Raw genomic sequence first — 13,590 nt, 5'->3', positions numbered from 1 at the left:
AATGTTCAGCCACTAGATGGCTCATCACAGATGTTCTGGGACCATTTCTCCCTTTAGCGTTTGCTGGAGAGAGAGAGAAAGAGTGTGTGTGTGTATGTGTGCGTGTGCGTGCTGCTTCTTTCATTAATACTAACAGTGCCTTTAGAAAAGCTCTTAGTGATATGCAAGGATTTTTGCCAAGTGTCTGTTGTGAACAATGTCTGTTTCTCCTCTCAGATCAGGCATGTTATTCTGTCCACATTTCATTACCAAAGAGAATTAGGGACATAGCTCAATACTTAGCTCAACATTTATCTCCTATATTCTTACATAATGTTTATATTTACTGGGTAATCAATTGCGCAAATGCACATTGTTCTCTGGATACGATGGGAGGCATCCTCGTAAGAGTTTCACAAGGTTCAATATGAGAAGTTAGACGAGACATGACGACCACATTCATAAAATTTGAAAGACCGCCTAATGCAGCCTGCGCAGTAATACAGGGACCATCTCTCTATAGGTCCTCCCCAACCGCTTATGCAATCCAGACCACAGTCTGAAAATTAGTTAGGGGCCATTAGATGCATTTCTAAATGGATCATCTAGTGTTGAGGGTGGGACATTTAAATAATCACAGTGTGCTGGTGGGCTCAGAGGTAAGGAAACAAAAGACTGAGATTAAAGCACCCCACCCACTACCTGATTAAAGAGCACCAGGGATGTGGCACAAGTGGAAAATGAATGCCTTGGGTCGCTTTGAGCAGCTGCAATTGTTCCCCCGCTGCTCTCCCAGATAAAGAACACTCTCCTCCACCTTCTCTGTATATTAGGAGGTGTGCATCAGCCTGGGAATGGTCAAAGGTAGCACACAGGACCCCCTCTGGTTTTGACTGGGGGGGGGCTCTTCATTCATCAAATGGTGTGAATGAAAGCTTCAGATACTGCAAGCCTGTCTTCGAAAGGCAAGCCCTTCAGATGTAACTGCCTCTCTCAGAGGATATCCCTTTCTGAAAGGTTGGGGTTAGGCTGAGCCAAAAGGGATAAAAAGAAAAAAGAAAACATGCTGTCATTCAAGAAGAGAAAGCCACTTCTCCTACCCAGATGTTGCCAGACAGTAAAATAGATTGGGTGTGTGTGTGTGTTCCCAGTGATGAAGCTGGCGATGGTCATAAACCCAGGAACCATTTGGAGCAGAGATGGATATCATACCTCCCCTACAAGCAACCAGACCCCGCCTTTTATTTTGTAAATTTAAATTACACACGCACAGACGTATTATACATAACAGCAGCTTCTGCAAAGAAAAATCAAAGCACCCACCCCCCATTCCTTCCTTTTAATGCCATGCCTTCTTTTGCATCAGCTGGGGGGGGGCTTTCCCCATGCCAGCAAATTTGCCCCTCACAGAAGTCTACTTGCATCCATTTCTCTCCTCTTCTTCTCCGTGGAGAACACCCCAAGAAAGCCCTTTGGCGACTAGTTTCTGCACACTCCCCCCCCCTTACGTCAGCCCTCTTAATCCAGACAAATAGAAACCCCTCCCGGCTCCGGAGCCAGAAGTTCTCGCTTCTGCGCTCCCCGGGAGCGGATGCGTTCGCAGCTGTCCTTTTCCAAACAATACACGCCGAAATCACACCCGCACGTCTGGAGGGGCGAGCCCGGAGGGGAAGTTTCGTGGCGTCTCAATGCCGCCGAGCTGCCCACCTCCGCGGAGACTCCGCGAGCAGGCGAATTCCTTCGAAAGGTGCGCGTCGCGCAGAGAGGGCTGCCAGCCTACGCGCGGCTCCGGAGGGACGCCCCGCCACCACGCGCCCCTAAGCCTCGCCATCCCCCCTTTGCCCCATTCCCCCACCGCGCAGGGCGAGCCGTCGCTTCGAGGGAGGGTGGAATGCGGCAGGCGGAAAAGAGAGCGAGAGCGAGAGAGATGGATGCTCGCTTACCTTCGCGGGCTTTGAGCAGGACCGTGTTGGCCACGATGTTTTCTAGCTCCATTGACAAGCTCCGTCAGGGCGCTGCGGCGAGGATGTCAATGGCAGGAGGCGCGCCCGGATCTCTCTCTCTCTCTCTCCGCTCCGCTCGTGGAAGGAGCAGCAGCAGCAAGCAAGCAAGCAGCCCGGTCCCGCCGTCCGTCCCTAGGGCATTCTTTCTCTTCCTCCTCTCGATCCCTCCGTCGAGCTGCCTCCCTCGGCGAAGCGCCGCTGCCTGATCGCTGGCTCCCTGGCTGGCTCGCTCGCTCTCCGCCGTCCAGCCCTCGAGTCCGGTCCGCGCACCTCCCTCCTTACGTCTCTCCCTTACTCCATTCTCCGCGCCGACAGGCAAAGCCCGCCCTCCCGACTGCCTCCCCTCCTCTGACGGTGTCAGGTTACAGACGCTTGCTGCCTCCCTTCGCGGGGGTGTGGCACGGCCGAGCCAGTTCCGCAGCATAGCGCAGGCGCCGTGCTCCACAGCTGGCTCGCAGCTCGGCGCACGCCGAGCCGGGCATGCTGGGAGATGTAGTCTTGGGGCGCTTCCCCGGGCCGTGCGTTTCCCGCGCGCGCGCGCACGCAACTGACCGAAGGGAGAGCAGGGAGAGCGGGCGGGCGGCCGCGTGTGTATGCGTTTTGCAGCTGCCTTGTGCAGTTGGGAAAGGAGACGGGAAGCGGCAGAGCGAGCGGAAATGGTCTGGACTTGCAAACTGTGCTGCATGCTGCGCCAGGGAGGGTGGACCGTAACGGTTTTTCTGCAGGTTGTCTATCAGCTCCCTCGCATTAGCGACATAAGTTGCTGGTGAAAATATTGCGAGCTCGGATGTCTGCTGCGAACCTGCTTTCCTTTGGCTGAACGGCAACAGGATTGAGTGGAAGAAAGAGATATAAACTGCTTAAGATGCAGACTGCGTCTCCTTCTTCCATACAATTTAGTTGCAATTGTTAAATAGATTCTGCTCCTGCTGTGCATTTTATCATGTTTGCGTCCCAGTCTTCAAGGAAACACAGCTGTGAATCCAAGTACCATTTGAGTGACAATCCTGTCTCCAGGTTTGCTGTTTGGATAGGAGATCAAATCGGGATAAACGTAACAACAAAGTTAACAAGCGTTTCATATGGCCAGTCCTAATAATTCTGAGTTTATGACTGATAAAAAAGATAAAGGACCCCTGACAGTTAAGTCCAGATGCGAACAACTGGGGTTGCAGTGCTCATCTCACTTTATTGGCCGAGGGAGCCAACGTTTGTCCGTAGTTTTTCCGGGTCATATGGCCAGCATGACTAAGCCGCTTCTGGCGAACCAGAACAGCGCATAGAAACGCCGTTTACCTTCCCGCCAGAACGGTATCTATTTATCTACTTGCACTTTGATGTGCTTACTGATACTTTAGCTCTATATAAAACTATAACTCTCTGTTACTGTTTTCTACTGGAGAGGATAAATGAATTGAGAAGACACTGAAAACCTGTGGCCTCTTCCTAAACTGATTTGCTAGGGGCTAGTAAGCCCCAGTGAACAGTGGATCTTACTGTACTTGTGAGTTAATGAACATGGATTGGATTGTACTGTGTGATACGCATGCCAACAATGAATTGTGGTTTAAAGAGGCTGCAGTCCTCCCTTTTGCTGGATTGGATGCCTCTGAGGGAAATAGACTGGTTGCAGATCCATACTTGGCTTTGTTCTTACCCCACAAAATGCCCCATTTTAGGGCCTTACGTCAGCTAGGGCTGACAGAATTTCTGCTGGTGGTAGCTTGACAGCAGCCTGCATTTAGGGGTGGAGTGCAGGGGTGCACAGGGACTTGAGCTTGATGGAAGAGAGAAACCTTTGCCACATCCTAACGCTTGCCAGGAACACAGATAAAGGGCTAGGATTGCTCTGTTAATTGAGATAAAGCCCCTTTGACTTCAGAGGGAGTTCTTTCCAAGTCAGTGTGCATAGGATCAAGGTTGCATATTAAACAGGTAATTTGAAAACTACAGCCCAAATTGGAGCTGCCTTATCTTCTTCTTCTTTGGCGATCACTCATAGCCGAGTAAGATTGTCATCCATAAACACGGTTTTAACAATGAGTCCGTAAGTGACTGTGGAGGCCAATTCTGGACCCACACGTACTTCCACAGCCATATACACTTCTACTGAATAGGAGAAATCCCTGTATTTCCAATATGGATGCCTATGCATTTTCTGTGATAGCCGCAGGGCATTGGTGTGTTTGAAACATGGACAAACAGGCCTTGATCGAAATGCAGAGACTTTTCATTTGCTAAAACATGTGAAGCTGCCCTCGTTCTCAGGTGGAGTGATTGAGAAATTATGATCTTACTGAAATGAAGCAGTGGCATTGCAACCTGGGCAGCAATAGGTATGCAGTCAGAACCCACTTACTTCAGAACACTTCCATGGACTATGACAAGGGTTAGGCTTAGGCAGCAATTAGTGGGTTAAGAGCAAAGTGTTTACTGCTCCTAACTGGTCGTTCTGTAAGTAGCTTTCCTCTTGGACTGTCCCGACATGGAGGCTCCCTACTAAGTAGGGTGAATCACATGGAAAACTGCTTTGTTTTCGCTTCTGCACGGATCACACGGAAGCAATTTTCAGTGGCCTCCACGCAGATAGGAGCTGCAATATTTGAATAAGCCCATAGTTGTTTCCCCTTGCTGATTGGCTCTTTCCTGTAGAAATTTAAAACTTGTTTACAGTAAGACATGAGAGACCATTATGAGATCTCACGAGAAACGCAGTTCAGATGCTTACTGTTTAGAGACAAGCGTATCCAGAACTTCTGTCTCTTCTCCGGGGTGATTAATAACATCCCTTCAGCAACAGCTGTGCTAGAAGTCCAGATAATTGACCACAGCAATCCCCTTGGTAGACCTTGAGTTGTGCCATGGTGCCACCTAGTGGCTTTCTTATATTTGGGATGATGAAGACAGGCTGCGCCCAACCTCTGTGGCAAGCGGCCTCCAAGTCTAGTCATGAGCATCAGGCAGTGCCACTTGAGTGCAAATGATGGAGAATATGCAGCAACCTGTTGCCTGGTATGGTTCTTGCTCTGGTCAGGGGAGCAGAGGTGAGAGATTGGTGTGCTGCCCTGACTATGGCAGGTCTGTCTGCTCTTGGGCAGATATGCTACAGAAAAACTATTGCCTGCTCCACTTGTGCCTTAACCCCAAATGATGCCACTTTCTCCAGGTTTTTCATGTTTTGTCTATTTATTTTACAAGTTCTGTCCCTCTCCATGGCCCTATGGAGCCCTCAGTGTATACAAACATATCGAAAATGCATCTTTATAAACAGCTAAAATCAAATAGATGTTTTAGCTAGTGTGGACCAGCATGCTGTAACTGGGTTTGGCAGAGCTGCCCGATCTCAAACAGTTCAACAGCAAGTGCCCATTTTACAATCCAAATGCCCATTTTACATTCCACCAAAAAGCATTGAGTGCTGTCTCTCTTTTTTGACGTATTTTTCCAACAAGCATTTTGGGTCTGCCAACCTCTCTCTCCTCTCTCTCTCTCTCTCTCTCTCTCTGTGTGTGTGTGAAACAGAGAGAGGGGGAAGAATCCACCCTCATTGTGGGATCACTATTTTTAATGATACATCAATATTGAAGCCACTAGTGTAATCCAGAGAATACTAGTCCTTATCTCTTTAGAAGATGCACAGTGTATTTCTCTCAAGGAGGCTTATTGGTTATTATCTGGGGTTGGCCTTTTTAACCACAGCTCCCAATGCATTCTCCTTAAGACTTTTTCTCTCATGAAATTGCATAGCAGTAGCTCGCGTGATTTCAGAAGAATACTAGCTTTCCGTTACGTTAATGGAAGACCACAGGCATGACACCACAAACTGCATTTTGAGGCTTGGATTGTAGTCATCTGTCAGGGGAGTTAATTGCTAAGTATTTGTGTAGCATTTTAATGTTTATGGAGCATTTTACAATCCGTTTCAGTTGTCCTCATAAAACACCCACAAGGCAGATGGGGATGGAAGAGAATTTTTGATGGATTTGCATTTTTAAGTGAACGGACCCAATTTGCACCTCTGGGGCTGAAGCATGGATCAGAACAGAATGAGCCTTCAGATTCTGCACACCTCTGAATTCTGCGGTATTCTTGGCTCAAAAAAGTACCGTGTGTGTGTGTGTGCCCCTATTATAGGATAAAATCGTTTACGAGTGGCATACATTGAGATTAAATACATATCTAAATGAGGATTTAAATTTGGTTTCATATGAATTTTTTATTTCCCCATTACTGCAGCTCTGTAACAGGAAATTTACATCAGCTGAATTTCATCTGTCTTGCAGAAGGAACGGGGAGTTTTGTGTGCCTGACAATGTCAGGAAAGAGGCCACAACCTTCAAAATGAAATGGGAATAATAGCCTGGAGTCTGTTAACTAGGAGCTACATAATAGCCACTTGAGAGTGTGATTTGCATATCACAGTTAAGCCTGGGGTAACTGCAATAGCTCAGTAATCTACAGAACAACTTGATCCTGCATATACTTACTTGGAAATATCCAATGCTGTACTCGCACAAGGATGTTCATGCAAAGGGAATTTTGTGCCCCTTTCTGCCCACTGCATTCCACTGTGCCCTCTAAGAGACCTCTTCTGAACAGGATGTGCACGTTGCCTCCACCCGATTTCCCACTACTACTGTGGCACAGAGTAACTGTTCTGATTAAAGAATAAGTTGTTTTTTTCATTATTCTTAATATAGCGGTAGCAGTATGCACAGCAGCTTACAGGCTACCAGAGGACAGTCCCCTGCCCCGATGACCTTACAATCTAATATTCCTCACCAGGGAACCAGCAGAGGAAGCGGAGGCAGCGATAAATGCTTTGATGAAGCCTCCTTGTGGATGGCGGCGAAGTAACTCTTTGATGACGCTGGCTCTGCCCAAATGAGCTCTTCCTCAGTAACAGAAGCGCTAGCACTGATCATGCATGCAGATGAATGCCTCTGTAGCCAAATATTTAAATATTCAGTTTCAATATTTGCATAAATGATCTGAAATAAAATGTTTACTTGGATCCGATAACTGTTTCAGGTTCTGCACTGGGAGGAGGTACGGCTTTGTGCGTATGATTTGTAGCAGAACACCACATTCAGCCACTGGCTAAAAGGATCTCGGGTGGCAAGATGGGGAAGACCTTGAAGAACAGGGTTGAGCTTGATGGGCCAATGGTCTGGCACAGATTAAGGCAGCTTCACGTGCTTCATGTCCTGGAACATTGGCCAGGCCAGTCATGGCTGCTGGGCTAGAGGACCTGGTCTCTTAGCATTACCACCTGTTTGCCAGTTCACGACATAGCTGCCAAGTTATCCCTTTTTTAAAGGGATTTTCCCTTATGCTGAATAGGCTTCCTCACGAGAAAAGGGAAAACTTGGCAGCTATGGTTCACGAGAGCCAGAGTTTGCAGACCTGCATTATAAGCGGCTGTCCCACAAGTATAGAATTTCTCCCCCCCCCACCCCTCACTCCCCCACGCTTGACAAAGGCTAGGTATTGAAGGAGCTGTTGACCAAATAATTGCTCTTGGTGGTGGTGGTGGGGCGTTGACAAGGTTGAACTGGGAGAGGGATGCGGATTTACAGTGATGTACTAAATGTTATTAAAAGGGGCACGAGTGGTGCTGTGGGTTAAACCACAGAGCTTGCCGATCAGAAGGTCGGTGCTTTGAATCCCTGCGACGGGGTGAGCTCCTGTTGCTCGGTCCCAGCTCTTGCCAACCTAGCAGTTCAAAAGCACATAAAAGTGCAAGTAGATAAATAGGTACCGGCGTAGGTAAAATAAATAGGTAAACGGCGTTTCCGTGTGCTGCTCTGGTTCGCCAGAAGAGGCTTTGTCATGCTGGCCACATGACCTGGAAGCTGGACGCCGGCTCCCTCGGCCAATAACGCGAGATGAGTGCCGCAACCCCAGGGTCGGTAACAACTGGACCTAATGGTCAGGGGTCCCTTTACCTTTACCTTACTAAATGTTATTGGCTTTTACTGAATGATAACTGGGTCAACAGCTTCTTTAAAAGAAAACTTTGTCGTTTCCTGCTAGCAGTTGCAGACTTATTACCTACCCAGGGTGCTTTGGGTAAGGCAAGGTAGACGTTTAAATAAAATTTGTGATAGGTCTTTGCTGCGCATGATCTTACACGTGTTTACTTGGGGGTAACTAAACTGAGATTGGCATAACCTACTCCAAATTAAGCATGCAAAAGATGCCAACGTTGCAGCCTGATCCTATGTGCATTCACTTACACATCAGCCCTACTGGGTTGACCCAGCACTGCACCCTTTATACTCTGCCTTTAATTCATGGTTTTCCGTAGCTTAGTCTCCCATGTACTTTTTCTCCCCTGGAGAAGAAATATTTTTCTAAAATACACATAACCCAGTGTAGTTTTCCTTTGGAACTGGCTAAGGAAAATCTCTAAGCCTAGAATTATAAAGGTATAAAGAGAAGGGGGGTGGGCAGTCCCAAGTAAACCTTTAAATTTTGCTTCACAGTCTCTTTTAAGAAGGAAGGTATTTTTCATTCACAGCTAAGCAGGGACACTTCATAAAACACCTTTTGATAAACACAGGCTGTCAGAGGGGGAAAATGGTCGAGCAGCCATCTTTCAGGGGCCTGGGAGTGAAACGCTAACACATTTATTCCCCCCCTCAGTACAAAAGCTGAAATTTGGCCTCACTGTAATAAGAAAAGAGGACTGGTAAATGAAGGGCTGTGTTATGAGCTGTTGCAGCGGATGAGTCACCAACTGAGTGGGCTTGCAGGTCTGCAGCTGTGAATACTGCAGTAACAGACTGTCTCCTGTCTCTACAGGAGAAGGCGAAAAATCTTGGGTTGTTTTTTCCCCAAGACAAAATTTCCAATGAGAAACAAATACTTTTTTATAAGGATTATTCATGGGAGTAGCCTTCCAATAACTTGTTCTCCATTCCTCTTTGCATATTTAACTGTTGCATCCATGTAATTATGGGAGTCGATGGTCCACAGCCCTTTTCGGCTGCTTGGGCTCCTCCAAATACATCTGTGTAGTTCAGAGCTCTTGTTGGAACGCAGCTGCTCTTGTTTTTATTATTATTTTTAAATCAAGTTTAAGTGCCCCAGCTTCAGAGAATACGTGATATTTGAAAAATGTGGTACAGAAGGCCTTTTAATTTACTAAGTTGGGTACATTTATATTTGTCTGCAAATATTTTCCAAGCTGAATCTTAATTAATGCCACCAGAAGTGAAATGATCGCATCCACAGCATCTCAAGATTTATTACTGCTAGCCGTGACGTAGCAGAAATTGCAAACAAATGACACCACCAGAGTGGAAGCATGCTTAGCAGTTTGAGTCAATGCAAATGGATCAGCACCATATTCATTCAAATGGCTGGAGAACTGGATTTTCCTCTCTGTAGTGTAAAATCTGCAAGCATAGCTGCTGGCCACCACCTCATGATGTCTTTTTAGTGTCTCCCTCCAAATGATTAACAATTTGCCTGCCTTCAGTTAATTGTGAGGGCTACAATGAGGTTATGACCCTACAAATCGGCATATTGTCTCAACATTCGATGGTGTGTCATAACAGCGGGTTAGGAGTACGCTGACCTCATCCAAAACATCTGGCAGGCAGCCTGCATATCATAGAATTCTTACACACTCTCCCTGTGTATGGAATGCATCTGCAGTCACCTAGCAATAGCAATAGGGCAGTGCCTCTTATTTCAAAACATTCCACAGGCTCTGGAGCGTAGCATTTTATAGTTGTTAAACTGTGAGGCTTGCAGCATGTTAGTGCTACATCCACAATGCCCGTTTCCAAAATCTCTCGTGAAGTCATTACTTAATTCAAAGCAGCCACTGCCAAATGATCCCACTAGTATTTTTTAAAGCAACAACAACACACAACCCTTCAAATTGTTTCCAGAAATGCAATTTGGAGTGGGGGAGGGGAGTAGGATTGCCACTGGCTGCCAAAATAGAGATCCTAGCTGCCCCTTATATGTTCCAAAGTATAATTTCAACCTCCAACCAGATGCAGAGGGAAGAGGAAGGGTGGAGGAGCAGAGGAGAATATTTGTAAAATGCTTTGAGGTTTTTTTATATTAAGCAGTCTATAAATTTATGATATAATATAATAAGCGGTGGGTGCATCTTTTGTGTGTTTGGCAAATTTCCCAGTTGACATTGGGAAGTGAAAAAAGCAACTCATTTGTTGCTCTCAGAACTCTTTTAAGCATATTTGTCATAAGCAACGCTATCCCTATAAATATTCCTGTCAATTTCATAAACCAATTCAACATTATGTGCAGAAATCCCCATCAAAGATGTAATAGTAGATGGAGGGGAAACTCCCTATCTATCTGTTCTCCAAGCCTTTGATCATCTTGGCTGCTTCTTTCGTAGCTGTCACGATGTCATACAATCAAGCAAACTGAACAGGTAATGCATCAAATGACGGACGGGGCTGGAAGCCCACCACAGTGGCCAACCAGGTATCTGAAGGAGTGTGAGAAGAAGAAGAAGAAGAAGAAGAAGAAGAAGAAGAAGAAGAAGAAGAAGAAGAAGAAGAAGAAGAAGAAGAAGAAGAAGAAGAGTAGTTTGGATTTGATATCCCGCTTTATCACTACGCTAAGGAGTCTCAAAGCGGCTAACAATCTCTGTTTCCCTTCCTCCCCCACAACAAATACTCTGTGAGGAAGCCTATAACAGGACATGAACCCAGGTTTCTGGTTGTGAATCCCCAGAGCTAGCATCATTTAGAGGCTAACACAGACAGGGCCGTCTCGAGCAGGTCGGGCGCCCTGGCGCTGAGGCGCGGAGATCGCTCCGGCACCCCCGCCCTCGCAGCGCGGCTTCTGCGTGGCTTCGTCGCGCAGCGCCCCCCCCCGCCACCGGGACTGCACCTAGAGCCGGACCTGAACACAGAGCTACATGCCAATTCACCACTCTCGGTAGCCTCATTCTCCATAAATTTGTGGGGTCCGATGAAACAGCTGATAGGACACGTGGGGTGTGTGTGATTTTAATATGGAAAGCCACATTCTCTAGTGAACCATATTCTGGAGACTAGGTGCTAGTGGCGCCTGGGACCAGAGGCAGGAGTGGGAAGAACAATGGATATGACTCTTTCCTGTCTACACAAGCGTATATTCTAGCCTCGCAGAAGTCACCAGTTTGCAAATGCACACACACTTCCATCCAGGCAAGCAAGAAACATGATCCCAGGTGAAGAACACATTCCAGGCAAGTGAAAGCAGTCAAGGAGTGAGAGGACCGGGGGGGGGGGCATAGGTTTGGCCTGGAGGGGGAACAAATAAGAGGTTGTGTTATGTACTAAGCTTGGATCCTAGAACAATAGGCAAGTAGGATCGTAGAATGCAATAGAATGCAGGAACTGATTGGCTTGCAGGAGAAGACCAATCAGGTTCCAGGAAGAAGTTAATTAGCCAATTAGGCTGGTAGGATCGTAGAATGCAACAACTGATTGGCCTGCAGGAAAAGACCAATCAGGCCCCAGGAGGGAAGCAGAATCAGCTAATCAGACGGGACTTATTGTGTAAATAATGTATATAAAAGCCTGAGGTTTGGGGGCAATTCATCCACTGTTTTACAAGCTGCAATAAAGAGCATGAAGTCACTACAGGACTCTGAGTATATTTCAGGTGGCCTACAAGGCATATGACCTGGAGATTGTCCCGGGGCCAGCCAGCGAGGCCTGGGGAGCTGCACTTTGTCTCCCAGGCTTGAGGTGCCCCACCTCGTTATGTTGTTGTTGTTGTTGTTGTTTAGTCGTTTAGTCGTGTCCGACTCTTCGTGACCCCATGGACCATAGCACGCCAGGCACTCCTGTCTTGCACTGCCTCCCGCAGTTTGGTCAAACTCATGTTCGTAGCTTCGAGAACACTGTCCAACCACCTTGTCCTCTGACGTCCCCTTCTCCTAGTGCCCTCAATCTTTCCCAACATCAGGGTCTTTTCCAAGGATTCTTCTCTTCTCATGAGGTGGCCAAAGTATTGGAGCCTCAGCTTCACGATCTGTCCTTCCAGGGAGCACTCAGGGCTGATTTCCTTAAGAATGGATAGGTTTGATCTTCTTGCAGTCCATGGGACTCTCAAGAGTCTCCTCCAGCACCATAATTCAAAAGCATCAATTCTTCGGCGATCAGCCTTCTTTATGGTCCAGCTCTCACTTCCATACATCACTACTGGGAAAACCATAGCTTTAACTATACGGACCTTTGTCGGCAAGGTGATGTCTCTGCTTTTTAAGATGCTGTCTAGGTTTGTCATTGCTTTTCTCCCAAGAAGCAGGCGTCTTTTAATTTCGTGACCGCTGTCACCATCTGCAGTGATCAAGGAGCCCAAGAAGGTAAAATCTCTCACTGCCTCCATTTCTCCCCCTTCTATTTGCCAGGAGGTGATGGGACCAGTGACCATGATCTTGGTTTTTTTGATGTTGAGCTTCAGACCATATTTTGCGCTCTCCTCTTTCACCCTCAACCTCGTTATAGGATTTCAATAAAAGCAGAAGCAAGGAAATAAGGAAGAATGTTGTCATACCCGTTTGTGGAAAGTACTAAGAGATTAACAGGCCTGTTCCCCATGTCCTCCTTTGCTTATCTCATTGCACTTTCGCCATGGAGGCAGGTCTTCCCATGACCTGGGGTTAGCCTTTGAGAAAATGGAATAGCAGGTGCTAAATCCCTCCGATGTCCCACCCATGCAGAGTTTGCCCCCAGTTCTTACAGTCTCAGATACAGAGTTGGCCATCCTCCCCTTAACTGGCAGCTTGACTTTTGCCATTTCAGCAACTGGACAGGGATCAGATGTTCCTGGTCTGAGTTCTGGGCATCTGCTCAGAGGCAGCAGACAGGAGACTACATGAAAAATCTGAGTGTGGTGAGAAGCTTCATGAGATACCCAGTGGTGAGATGGGAAGGAGAGACTGGGATGGGATTTGGGGGACATTGGGTGGAAGGCCTGAGAGTCTGGCTGAGAGGGGGATTGTGTAGGCATTTGGCATGGAATTCCTAATTCCTACTGAAATCAAACCCTGGGCCTGGAGCAGCCCTCTTAATGTCCACAGGGAACTGACATTTCTCCTCTTTCCTTTGAGGCATAGGATCTCATGGGATGGCTGACCTCCTTTCTGGAGTCTGAAAACATCCTCCTTGAGGCCGTCTTCCAACTGAGGAGTAGTAGTGGGGGTGGTTAGCTTGACAAGAAGCTGGGGGTGTTCAGAATGGAGCAAGGAAGACTACATGGAGGCAGGGTCTAGAACTCCCCCCCTCCCCCCCACATATCAGATATAACATTTAACTCTCGGCATGGGAAAAATGGTGGAACAAGACGATGGAAATTTTGGCTTGCTATGCAATTCAAGAGAATATCCAAAAAATGGTTTATAGATGGTATCTGATGCCAGGTAAACTCAGCAGAATGTATGAGAGGATTCAATGTTTGTTGGAAATGTTCAGAAAAAGAAGGTTCTTTATCCCATATGTGGTGGCTATGCAAGCATGCAAAAATAATAATTGGGAAATGGTAGGCTATATGAGGAACTTAAAAGGATGCTTAAATTCACCTTCCCGAAAAGACTGGGAAACCTTCTTGCTGGCAATAATAGGGG

General features: G+C 47.0%; 1 protein-coding gene across 2 annotated transcripts in view; it reads right to left on the bottom strand.

The window, feature by feature from the left end:
- The window catches only part of GRK5 (G protein-coupled receptor kinase 5), a 165,677-nt gene extending 163,385 nt beyond the window's left edge, over window positions 1-2,292 (bottom strand). For both annotated transcript variants that reach the window (XM_035138644.2, XM_035138645.2), the window contains exon 1: window positions 1,923-2,292. In XM_035138644.2, coding sequence (XP_034994535.1) covers window positions 1,923-1,974 — 52 coding nt within the window. In that variant the 5' untranslated portion in view covers window positions 1,975-2,292. The remainder of the gene's footprint in view (window positions 1-1,922) is intronic.
- Between the last annotated feature and the right edge of the window lie 11,298 nt (window positions 2,293-13,590).

Source organism: Zootoca vivipara, chromosome 5 (genome assembly GCF_963506605.1).
Source record: "Zootoca vivipara chromosome 5, rZooViv1.1, whole genome shotgun sequence".
Lineage (NCBI taxonomy): Eukaryota > Metazoa > Chordata > Lepidosauria > Squamata > Lacertidae > Zootoca > Zootoca vivipara.
This window is presented reverse-complemented; position numbering and strand designations above follow the sequence as displayed.